We start from the raw sequence: 12250 nt of genomic DNA, 5'->3' as shown, positions 1-12250 counted from the left end.
AATTCAGCGCTGCAGAAACACAAACAGATGGGTAATTGACCCGCGCGCCTTCGTTGCGCTGGAGTTCAGCGCTGCTGTTCGAGCCATAAACTCCTCTCTGCCACTCTGCCGTCCCTGGGCCATTTACAAGGGATGAGCCCGCAAGCCTCCACCCTGCCTCACGCACCCTGAGTGATGCTGACAGCCCCGGCGCAGAGAAACAGCTGTGAGTCCTCAAAAGCCCCAGGGCTGTCTGCAGGGAGCCCAGAGATGGCGGCTGGAGGAGGAGAGGCTGCAAAGGCGTATGTGTTGTACACAGGGCACGCAGGGAAACTGCCATCACGTCCTCGGGTACCCGAGCAGGCATCCGCCCACACGTGTGCCTGCACAGATGGATGGATGCACAAACACTTGCTGCAGAGAAAGAGAGCTGGGGATTGATCTCTCAGCTAATGTAAACCTTCCGAGCACCACTGAAATCCCTGGCACTAAATCCATTTGCACTTTTATAGGATTTGGCAAGTAGCCCTCCTAGCAGGGAGTGAGCTGGAAAGAGTCAGGTACCCGGCTCCTGTATTTATGCCGTGGGAGCTGGGCACTTAACTCTGCAAGGCTCTTTTAGAAATCCCTCCCCGTATTATTTTCCATTCTTCTGTTTTCCTTTCTCTTCTCTTCTCTTCTTTTTTTTTTTTTTTTTTTTTTTCCTTTTTCTTTTTTTTCGGTGCATAGTTTTTGTTTCTGTGGTACCAAACCTATTTAGTCTCTCCCAGAACAGCATGATGCTCATCACTTCGGAGCTAGTGCTTGGCTGCAAAGCACAACAACCAATACATGGGGTAAGGGATGCTTTGCTCTCTGCTGCTTCATACCACAGTGGGACCCAGGACTGGGAGGAAGAGGGGAATTGATCTCAGCTCATCTACTGCTTGCACCCAAGGCGTATATTTTCTAACCATCTTCCTTACCCATGACAGCGCTGAGAGAAATCTCCCAACAGTTTTTAATTCCTCAGTATCACTTCCCCATGCTGTTAATGAAACAGGTTTTGAAAGCAGAGCAGATGCCTGAAATGACCTTTTTTTTTTTTTCCCCCCCCCCCCCGGCATTCATGCTTCATTTCCAGGTCTCCAGATCATCTTCCCCCAGTACCTACAAGAGAAGTTTGTCCAGTCTGCCTTGAGCTACATCATGTGCAATGGGGAGGGCGAGTACATCTGTAGGAACAGCCAGTGTGGCTGCCAATGCGCAGAGGAGTTCCCACAGTGCAACTGCCCCATCACCGACATCCAGATCATGGAGTACACTCTAGCCAACATGGCCAAGACCTGGACAGAAGCCTATAAAGATCTGGAGAATTCAGGTAACCAAGCAAAACACGTTTTCCAATTGATTTCTTTCAAACAAATTATACTAGTTGAGAATCATTTTCTTCTCCAGTATAGTGTTACGGTTTGGATAAAAAATAGATGATCTCGAGCCCCAAAGCATGATCTTGATAGTGAGGGATTCTTGTTTTTTCTCTATGTGTGTACATGTAAGACCACATACACTGTGCATAATAATATGTGTAAGAGATATTTTCCATGGAAGATTTTTTTTTTTTTTAAATTAAAAATCTGATTTTTCAATCCAAACCAGCTCAGAACCTCTCTTTAATAGCCCTACAGAGAAACTTCCACAATATGAATGATGCAGAAATTGCTTTTCAGATTTGCATGAATGATTTATTCTGCTTTGGTGAAAGGCAATTCACGGGGAGAGCACAGGCCAGATGACACCTCATTTGAGACAGAGAGAAGGGAAAATGACTTCTCTTTCCTACAGCACTGATGTCTGTTGGTGTGAACATTTCTCTTCCTCCTCTGCTTTCTCCCAGTGCTGTCAGTGTCAGTGCATTGATGCTGAGGAGGTTGGAACTGGACGATCTTTAAGATCCCTTCCAACCCAAGGTGTTCTTTGATTCTGTGATGCTGGCAAAACCCATAATGAAGGCTGCTACATTTCTCATGCAACATGAGACAAAATAGCCTTGTGCTTGGGAGAGCAGTCAGAGCAGCAGCCAGTGGCCCAAGGCTGATAGATGACTGCTGCAGGGCACATACTATGGGGATCCACAGTCCGGGGCAGTTCCAGAAGCAGCCTACTAGCTGAAGGGCTCAGTGGTTTTCAGGTTATTTCTGCAGATTTATGGATGGAGCGGGAACAGCAGGGTAAAGCAGAAACTGAGCTCTGCTTGCTCAGTACTGTACAAAACCCATGTTACTTGTTGCTACCTCTGGTATGGGAATTCCACACAAGCAGCTCAAGAGCCATACATTGGCCACCACTCATCAAATCCTTTTGCAGGGGTTCTAACCCAGACACATTGACGGTTTGCCCTATGGAGAGCAAAGAATTACAGTGCCCCAGTGACTGTTTTACTATTGCACTGGGCACTTGTTGCAATTGATCTAAGCAAAGACTGCAGTAGATAATTATATTCAGTCTCCCATGCCTTGAGATTTCAACATGAAAGGGTGTTTTTCATTTGCCATGTTAAAGTGACACATTGCAGTGCAATTCTCTGCTGCACTGTGGCCATATTCCACCCAGTACTGGAGGCTTTTCAGGACTAGATGGAGTGATTATCTCTATGTTTAAAGCTGCTGCATCTCGTTCATCATTTTGTTGCATCATGCATGAACTCATTCTTTGAGATGAAAGTTGCTGTCACAAAAGACTACAGTATTAGTGTTTGGCTTCTTTGTTTTAATAAAAATTCCCAATAACTGGAGGATTTTCTTTATAATGAACAGCAGAAGAAAAATCTCTAATGACATCTGAAGGCTTTCTCAATAAAGTGGGGTGAAATGCACATGAAAGCAAATAACATTTGTGCAGGAAGATGCTGATAGCCTAAAAGATCTGTATTCTGTTTCTGATCTGTGTTGGATTCCTACATCAATTCAAAAAAAAAAAACCAACCAAAAAATAGAAAATAAAAGCAAAAATCATGCAGGGGGAAATAAATGGATGGTGTGATATGGGAGAGCAGCTCCTCCAGAGGTGGGACTGCAGACCTGCACTGCCTGCAGTGATGAGTCATGGCCAGCGGTGCAGTGACTCAGCAGAAAGGTGGGGCATTCTGGGAGATGTAGTCCCAGCCCTACCGTCAGCAATATCCTCTGCTGCAAGAAATACAGCAGCAAGAAAAGGAAAATAACCTGATCGGTGAATTGGGATCTTCTGGGTTAAGAATGAACTATTCTTATACAGAAAAGTACAAGGCTTAGCACAAGCTTGGCTGGGGAGCCCCTGGAGATGGCTAGAATGTAAATAAATAATGAAGAATTACTTTCTGGATGGTCTTTTCTTTTTCTTTGTTTTTTCCCCCTTTTTACAAAACAACACCGTTCAGCTGTTAGTTTGCCAGATTTCTGTGCTCATTTGTTTTTCCCCCAACGTTGCACTGCAGTATCAAAATGTGCACACAGCACCGAAATTTCTCCCTTACCCGTCTCTATGAAAAATGTAGCACATTCATCATCGGAGGGAAAAAAGCTTGGTCTTCTGCACAAACAGGCTTTTGAGGAAATTGATTTATAAGGGGTGGGAAGCAAATGCAAGGCTTTTACTGCTGAAAGGTATGAGAAGTAATCAGCATGGTCAACAGAAGCAATTATACATGATGATAGTTTCAGAGGACCACTGCACGGGAGAGAATCATTTTTGGGGAGGAGAAGGGCACTGAAAGCAGCATTACTGATGGAGTGAAAAGCTGAGGGATTAAAAAAGCATCTCCCAGTTATCTTTTGGGGAAGAAGACAAGCAGATATCCCGTGGATCATGATAGCACAATGGTGATAATTATTTTTATTAGGTGCTCAGTTTCACTGTGTGACAAGTAAGACATGATCATCCATTTACCATCTATGTAGTGATCCCACCAACTAATGCAGAGATATTCTTTGTTAAGCAGTTAAGAATGAATTGCAGATTGTTAAATAATAGGAAAACTGTTATGCAAATATATATAGTCTTATGAATTCACATATACGAGCTTTGTACAATAGGCTCTAAATTATCTGCTTTGATAATTCTATGTAACACTATGGATTATTTCTTCTTGTTAGATATCTGCCTTTTCAAGCTTTCTTTTTTTGCTTTTTTTTTTTTCTTCTCTTTTCCTTCTGAAAGTGAGATGAAGATAAAATTTTTTAAATAATGAGGAAAGGAAGAAAGATAGCATTGATAACATTACTGGAAAGGAGGGCTGTGTCTTTTCACTGAATGCATTGTGGGTTGGGGTGGGTGTTTGATCCAACTTGTGGCTAGAAGCAGTGACCATCACCAGCGGTAATCAGGTCAGCTGTGGTTTTGTCCACTGGTCTAAAATAGGAGATTCTTCGTCATTTCTGGGCAGCCCATTCCAGCACTGCATTACCTCTAAGTGAAGTTTTCCAACAAGTCGCTTGAACTTCTCAAGCTGCAGATTGTGTCCTTGTTATGTCATCTACCTTTAATAAGAAGACTTTCTCTCCTTCATGTTTGTAACTGTCTTCTGAGAAGTGTCATTAGATTGCCCCTTGGCTTCTGCTTCACCAGATTAAAGAAGTGCAGATCCCTGCACCTGACCTGGCAGGACCTGTGCTGAGGCCCCTGACCACCTCTGTAGCTCTCAGCTGTGTCCTCCCCAGTTTCTCAACACCCATTTTTAATTGGATGTCCCTAAAACTGGACGTGCAGCCTCAGCAGTTCCAAGAAATAGGGAATCTTTACTTCCCCTTATCTACTGGATTTAGCCCCGTATGCAGTTTGCTACAAGGGCAGAGGGAACATGTTGTTGACCCACCTTCAGCACGGTGCTCACCACAAAGCTGGGACCATTCCAGCTGCTGTTGGCTGTTTTCAAGCTTGTGCTGATGTTGGGGCTGTTCTGCCCTGGCGCAGAGCTTTCTGCTTTTCTTTATTGCACTTTACGAGGTTTGTGTTGGCCCACTCCTCAAGTTTCTCAAGGTCCCAGTGTGCCAAACAGTTTTCTAGTATCAAAAAATGGGCTATTTTCTACTGAGGATGTTGGAACCATCTGTCTCATCCACATGAGGATGTCCCAGCCTGGCAATCAGAGTCTAAGCAAACTATCCTACTTGGTTTGGAAAAAAAGGATCATAAACAGGAATGGTCATAAAAACAAAAAGGATCAGATTTTCTGTTCTGTGATGGGAGAAAAAAAAAACAAAACAACACCCAGATCTAACATAAAGTTTTTTTTATTATTATTATTATCAAGCAAAATCAAACAGAAATAAAACGATCACAAAATAACATTTAAGAGCATATTTTTAGATTGGTTAGATTTTTTCCTTTGGCTAAAACTGATGCATTTTTTCTGACTTTAGCCCTGCAAAATATTTTGTTTTGTTCACATTGTTGCATAGAGTGACTCATTTAACTTGAAATGAAGAAAAAGAAGTGTCTTTAAAAAAAAAAAAAGAGAGAGAGAGCAGGACATTTTAGAACAATTCAAACCATTCCATTGGGGATTTTCTGAAGCTTTCTTCCCCCTTTTTTCCTAATGATACAGCCAAAGTGATTTGACTTCCAGCAACAAATGGCATTTTAGGAGCATCTGAAAAACAACTGAAATGAGCACTCTAGCTGAGGGTGATTACAGCTCCCTGCTTTTTTTCACAGGCCCCAGACTATACCCCCATGCTGCAGGGAACGTGGTCTTGTCTTTCTCCGCCTTGTGCACATTAACTGTATTATTTTGTGGATTTCACTTCCCATACCATAGCAGCAATGGAAGTGGTGGGTTTCCTGGGGCACAATAGCATCCCAGTGGGTTAAGAGCCATCAGCTCCCCTTAGCAGAGCACTTGGCACCCCATACATCATTGCTGCTTCTCCATCCTGCCATCCTGCACATGAAACTCCTTGCAACTTCATGATAGTCCTCTAGTTCTATTTCTCAACTTCCCTGTGCGTTCCAGATGAGTTCAAATCCTTCATGAAAAGGCTACCTAGCAACCACTTCCTGACCATTGCAAGCATCCACCAGCACTGGGGGAACGACTGGGACCTGCAGAACCGCTACAAACTGCTGCAGAGCTCCTTGGAAGCCCAGCGCCAGAAGATCCAGCGCACTGCCCGCAAACTCTTCGGCCTCAGTGTCCGATGTCGGCACAACCCCAACCACCAGCTGCCTAGAGAAAGGTAACCTTCAGCCTTCGTGGGGATGGGAGCGGTGGGGTAGGGCTGGGCTCGGGGACCTGCAGGCAAAGTGAATTGATTGCGGGTGTGCTGGTACAAAGGTTTGGTGGAAAACTTTGAAACGGGTGCTGACCAAAAGCCCTGTGATGTCGTTACACGTGCAGAGGGCAGATTTTCCATTACGCCAACAACAACTATTGATGTCCAATAGTCACCTCCCTCTGGCTCTTCTCAGCACTGCCCTATGGCTAAGCTTGTTTGCTTCTCAACACTTCTGCAGAATTGCATCTGTAGATTTTTATTAAATATTGCTTGCTGTTTATTTCCACATTTTCTGGAATGAAGTAACACTGAAAATCTTGGGGAAAAAAAAAAAGAATCCAAGTGCCCTTTTCTTCCACGCATCTCTGGAAGTAGTCAGGCCAGGTTAACATTTGTAGAACTGGGTTTTAGCTCCTTTATTGCATATATATTCAAACTCAAGAGAAAATGAGCTGATTTTTGTGTCCTATTATCATCCTGCCCACTGGCTGCTATGCATGCTAAGTTTTCGTTCCACTGTGGTGCAGCTCAGGAAACTCTTCCAGGGTTTCAAGTCTCTTTTAATTATCCCAAATTTTGATGTCACTGGACAAAGACTAGATGGTGTTACCCAGGATGAGGAGAAATACCTATTAAGTGTTTATGAAAAGAAGACTTTGGAGAACTTCCTGGAGTTGGCCCATTCCTGTCAATTGGCCCCATTGCTACAAACCAGCCGATGGGTGGAGGAGTCACAAGCAAGTCCAGGCTTTATTTTGAGTTGTGCCACAACAGCAGAGAGCAGAGATCCACGCTGCTCCAAGCATTTAGCTAAATATGTCTTTAGCATTTCTCTTCTATTTTAAAAAGTCAGCCAGGCAGAAAGGGAGCCTCCAACTTGTATTATAGAATCTGGGGAAAGGAGGACAAAATGGATGATGGCAGCTGGGTTTTTTTAACTGACTGATGTGCTTGATTTGTTTAAGTCAACACCACCAGGCATATTATCATTTCTTTTCTTATTTGTCATTCTGCATTTGTAGCTAGGCAGGGGAGGGGCTCGGTAGACAGCTCTGTGGTGGAAGAGGTATGCATGTCATTGCTCTTTTCACACAGCTTGGAAATACTCTGATTTCCTAATTGTTACCGTGCAGAACAACAGACGCTTATTGAGCATGCCCGTGGCTTTGAAAGGATGGAAAGGTTCTATTAAGAGCAAGCCTCTCTCCTTCTTTTATACACATTATATATTCAAAAGCAACATAAAAAAAGAAATAGGACTGCTGTCCACTGCCCTCAGGGAAAGGAAGAGGTGGTGTTTCCAACAGAAAGGAAGATTAGGGATTTTTGCAATTAGGATAACTTTTCCATAACCTTTTGTAACAGCTAAAAAAAGAAATATAAATATCTATATTTGCTTACATTTTACTTAAAGCACCTCTTTGATGCCAAGTTTGTTGGTCTAAAAAAGAAACCACTCCCCAGTTGTTAAAGCTTCAATATTGAATGGGCACCTACAGCTGTATTTTATTTTAAAATTCTGGATGTAAAACATAAATAACACCAAAGGAGGGGGTTGATATGTGTTCTGGGCTGCAGCCATATCGTCATTAGTTAAAATACTCCTCCCAGCTGCTGAGAATGAAAACAGCGATGTCTGTTTCACTGCTGTGTACAGAAAGCCCAAAGGTATCTGCACAGCAGCTAGTGCTGCTGGGAACAGTGAAAGCTGAGCTTGTAAAGGAGAACTTCTTAAATTCTTACCTTTGTTTTTGCAATTGAGAAAATAAAAAAAAAAAAAAAAGAAGAAGAAGGAAAAAGAAAGAAGAATCTGTTCTGCTGGATGGTGGTTTGGTTTTGTTGTTCTTGTGCAATAGGTTTTAAATGGTGAAACACGACCACCTGGCTCCTAGTCCCCAGCATTGCCAGGCTGCATGACTCCCGTGCGCAACTGCAAGGAACCATTGCAGCTTAGTGCTTGCAGTTCTGCCTGGATGTCATTATTTTCATTTAAGTTTGGAGCATCAGATATTAAAGTTGAATGTAAAATTGCTTCCAGTTACCTTTGTAGACTGTTTTCTTTTTTATTAATTTCAAATACTCCAGTACTTCATATTTAAATTAGCAGAGGTAGCAAACACTAAGCAAAATAACTCTTGCAATCTTATTAAGGGAGAGAAAGAGAAATTGATGACGGCTTAATGAAAGGGAAAATAATAAAAATAAAAGTCAATGGCAACTCTGCTGCTGACTCTCAGCTCTCAAACAGTGGCTCTTTTCAGCTGCCTTCTGTCTTGTCTTGGTTACATTCACATGAGCTGAGCCATCAAGGGCAGTATTTCAAGGAGTTGCCTCCTGTCAGCCCAAGGGCTCTGACTGATTCTGTGTATATGCTTACCCTGACCAAGCTGGAGGATAAAATGGGGTAATTTTACCGCTTTTCCTCTCTCTCTCTCTCTCATGCTTCCCATTGTCATGCTTGTAGTCCGTGCCCAGCTCTGCCCTGGATTCTGCATTTTCATTTAATTACATCCTTTATTGCTGCCATCAGCAGATGGTGGGTAGTTCTTTTCTTCGCTTGTGTCCTACTTGTGTCTTTGCTGAGCGCTAAGATGTGCACACAGAACAATTCCTGCAGATCTCCTTCCATCTTTCCTCCACTAAGTTGATCTGAGGAACAGGAAAATTACTAGTTTCAATTGCAAAATATCAGCCAAAACTCCTTTGTTGTTTTGCTCTACCAACAGTTGGTAAAAGATAAGGAAGGAAGGAGAGCTCTTTTTTTTTCTCTCTTTTTTTCCTTTTTATTCTTCCCTAGGACAGAACACACCAGCTGGATAGGATGTGGTCATCTTACTCCAATTTTTGTAGCATCCCTTCTGCACAGCTCACATCTCAAGAACTCTGTCATTATCAACATATGAAATCTGTACCATAAAGCTTCAAACTTGCAGTGCTCCAAGCAGAACCATCCTAGAAGCCAGGCAATGTCATGGGCCCTTTTTCTAGGGACCAGGCTTTTCCACTGGCAGGAGAGCTCCTGCTAGCTCTGAGCATAGGTAGGCAACCCTGACAGCCCTGTACCACAGGAGGAATGTGAAAATTGCCCCTTCCCGCACTCAAGGTTTCTGAGTTTTTGTGATGATTCACTTCATTTTTTTCCCCTTCACTGTGTTTTTCTCAGTTTTCTTTGTGCTTCTTTTCTTTCCTGCCGTTTCTCTGTCTTTCAGTTATTGCTCATTTCAGCATCCCTAAGCCTTCTGCATTTCTTACCTATTTTTCCCGTTACCTGCACATTTTCCTCTCCTTTTCCCTTTCTAGTTCTGCTCCTCGATTATTTCTTTCCTTCCAGTGCTGTCCTCTGTTTTACACTCTTATCCCTCCTCTCACTCCCTCCCCCTAATCATCTTGCTGTTCTTTGCTGCTGTATCATTTAATGCCTTCTTTGATACAGCCTACAGCTTAATGATTATTCGGAGGTCAGGCGATGCAGGTGCCATGAATTTCACTAATCCAGCTCTGAGAGCCTCTGTCCATAATCACTCCTCCTGTTCTACAGGGACTGAATCCTAATTTGTCATTAGCCAGTCCTCTCACTGCAGTGCTACCAAGAACTTTTTGCCCAGAAGAGACAATGAAGTATTCATTAGCTGAGGGGAAGGCGGGGGGGAGGAGGGAGCTGGACGAGGCTGAACGAGGCGTTCTGCTGGAGGCTGCAGAGAAAGGAGTTGCTGTGCTGAGATTTCCCAGTGAGGGGGGAGAAGGGGCAGCGAGGCAGCTTTGCAGGGCGGTCATATGAAAAGCAAATGTGGGTTATGGTGTCATTCATTAGGAGCCAATGCAGGGCTGTGGGATGCAGAGATGAGGGTGCTCATGGAGCAGTGATGGGAGTGGTGGGACCTGGGAATGGGTAAGCGTGGCTGGATGAGAGGCTGTAAGAGGACATGAATTAGCAGCAGATTTTTTTAAAGGAGAATCCATTCAAGCAGCTTGGTCTCTGTGCACCCTGACTTGCATACTCTTCTGCTGGGGTTTGCACTCTGCACCACGAGAAGAGGTTACTATTGGCTTTGTGTCATCCCATTATAGAATCTGTTTTTGGGGAGTGGAGGGAATTGCCTGTGATATGGAGATGGGCGCCTGCCTCCTGCCAGTCTAGGAGTTATGCTGCAATACCTGATAACACTTCAGCCTCTGGCACTGCTTTATCAGCTCTGTTCCCATGGTTGAACTTTCTCAGCACTATGCTGATGGGAGCATTGTCAGAAGGCTGAGCCAGTCTCAGCTCTTAGAGCAGCATGAAGACAGAGCCCTTAGATGATCAGTGCTAACTTATGGCTATTTCTTAGAGGGCTTTTGTTCTCTGTGGGAGGAATAAACACCAGATGTAAGATTTAGCCTAGAAGTAACCTGGAATAGTTCCCAAATGTTGTAGTAGGATATCAATGCCCTGAAAGCTCTGCTCCAGTTATATCCCTAAAAGCACTATGACCATAGAAAGATGCCAACACTAAAGATTCTGTGAGGCTCTATGATGCTAATTCTCTCTTCTTCCTACCTGCAGGACAATACAGGAATGGCTTACCCGGGTCCAGTCCCTACTCTACTGCAATGAGAATGGGTTTTGGGGCACTTTTTTAGAAAGCCAGCGGAGCTGTGTTTGCCACGGTGGCACCAGCTTGTGTCAGCGTCCCATCCCTTGCATCATTGGGGGCAACAACAGCTGTGCCATGTGCAGCCTTGCCAATATCTCTCTCTGTGGCTCGTGCAACAAGGGCTATAAGCTTTATCGGGGCCGTTGTGAGCCTCAGAACGTAGACTCAGAGCGGAGTGAGCAATTCATCAGCTTCGAGACGGACTTGGACTTCCAGGACCTAGAGCTGAAGTACCTGCTGCAGAAAATGGACTCTCGCTTGTACGTGCATACCACCTTCATCAGCAACGAGATCCGCCTGGACACCTTCTTTGACCCCAGGTGGCGCAAACGCATGTCCCTCACCTTGAAGAGCAACAAGAACAGGATGGACTTCATCCACATGGTGATTGGGATCTCCATGCGCATCTGCCAGATGCGCAACAGCAGCCTGGACCCTATGTTCTTTGTCTATGTCAATCCGTTCAGTGGGAGTCACTCCGAGGGCTGGAACATGCCCTTTGGGGAGTACGGCTACCCACGCTGGGAGAAAATCCGCCTCCAAAACAGCCAGTGCTACAACTGGACCCTGCTACTGGGCAACCGGTGGAAAACCTTTTTCGAGACTGTCCACATCTACCTACGCAGCCGGACACGGCTGCCCTCCCTGCTGCGAAACGAGACGGGCCAAGGGCCCGTGGACCTTTCTGACCCCAGCAAGCGCCAGTTCTACATCAAGATCTCGGACGTGCAGGTGTACGGCTACAGCCTGCGCTTCAACGCTGACCTTCTGCGCAGCGCCGTGCAGCAGGTCAACCAGTCGTACACGCAAGGTGGGCAGTTCTATTCTTCCTCCTCCGTCATGCTCTTGCTGCTGGATATTCGGGACCGAATCAATAGACTGGCACCTCCTGTGGCCCCGGGGAAGCCCCAGCTGGATCTGTTCTCTTGTATGCTCAAGCACCGCCTGAAGCTCACCAACAGTGAAATCATCCGTGTGAACCACGCTCTAGACCTGTACAACACCGAGATCCTCAAACAGTCGGACCAGATGACAGCCAAACTCTGCTAACCCGGACTTTTCAGTGGGACACGTTGGTGACTGATCCTTTTGCTGTAAAAAAATAAAAGAGGAAAAAAAAAAAAAAAAAAGAGGGGAAAAAAAAAAAAAAACAAGTAAAAAAAAGAAAGAAAGAAAAGGGGGAAAAAGCAAAGAAGGGGGAAAAACAAAATTTGTAAAATGTAATTAATATACAAAAGAGAAAAAGAAAAGAGGAAATTCTTCATTTGTTGAAAACTAAACCCGTTCTAGCAGCTGTATAAAACTGTCAGGCATGTTTGTTATTTCTATAATCCGTCATAAAAGAGTAACACCTTACTCTCTCTTGACCTTGGAGGTGTTGCTTGCTAGTCCTCAGGGGCAGCA

The 12250-nt window shown here is 44.4% G+C and overlaps 1 protein-coding gene across 3 annotated transcripts in view; it reads left to right on the top strand.

Annotated features, from left to right (window-relative positions):
- Positions 1–11994, top strand: part of BRINP1 (BMP/retinoic acid inducible neural specific 1) — a 79046-nt gene extending 67052 nt beyond the window's left edge. For all 3 annotated transcript variants that reach the window (XM_042830742.1, XM_042830740.1, XM_042830741.1), the window contains 3 exons: positions 1103–1339; positions 5951–6173; positions 10756–11994. In XM_042830742.1, coding sequence (XP_042686676.1) covers positions 1103–1339; positions 5951–6173; positions 10756–11896 — 1601 coding nt within the window. In that variant the 3' untranslated portion in view covers positions 11897–11994. The remainder of the gene's footprint in view (positions 1–1102; positions 1340–5950; positions 6174–10755) is intronic.
- Positions 11995–12250: the final 256 nt, after the last annotated feature.

This window comes from Centrocercus urophasianus, unplaced genomic scaffold (genome assembly GCF_019232065.1).
Source record: "Centrocercus urophasianus isolate 14NV4802_14NV808 unplaced genomic scaffold, USGS_Curo_1.0 seq_34, whole genome shotgun sequence".
Lineage (NCBI taxonomy): Eukaryota > Metazoa > Chordata > Aves > Galliformes > Phasianidae > Centrocercus > Centrocercus urophasianus.
The sequence above is the reverse complement of the archived record's forward strand: the minus strand, read 5'-3'. Positions and strand labels throughout refer to the sequence as shown.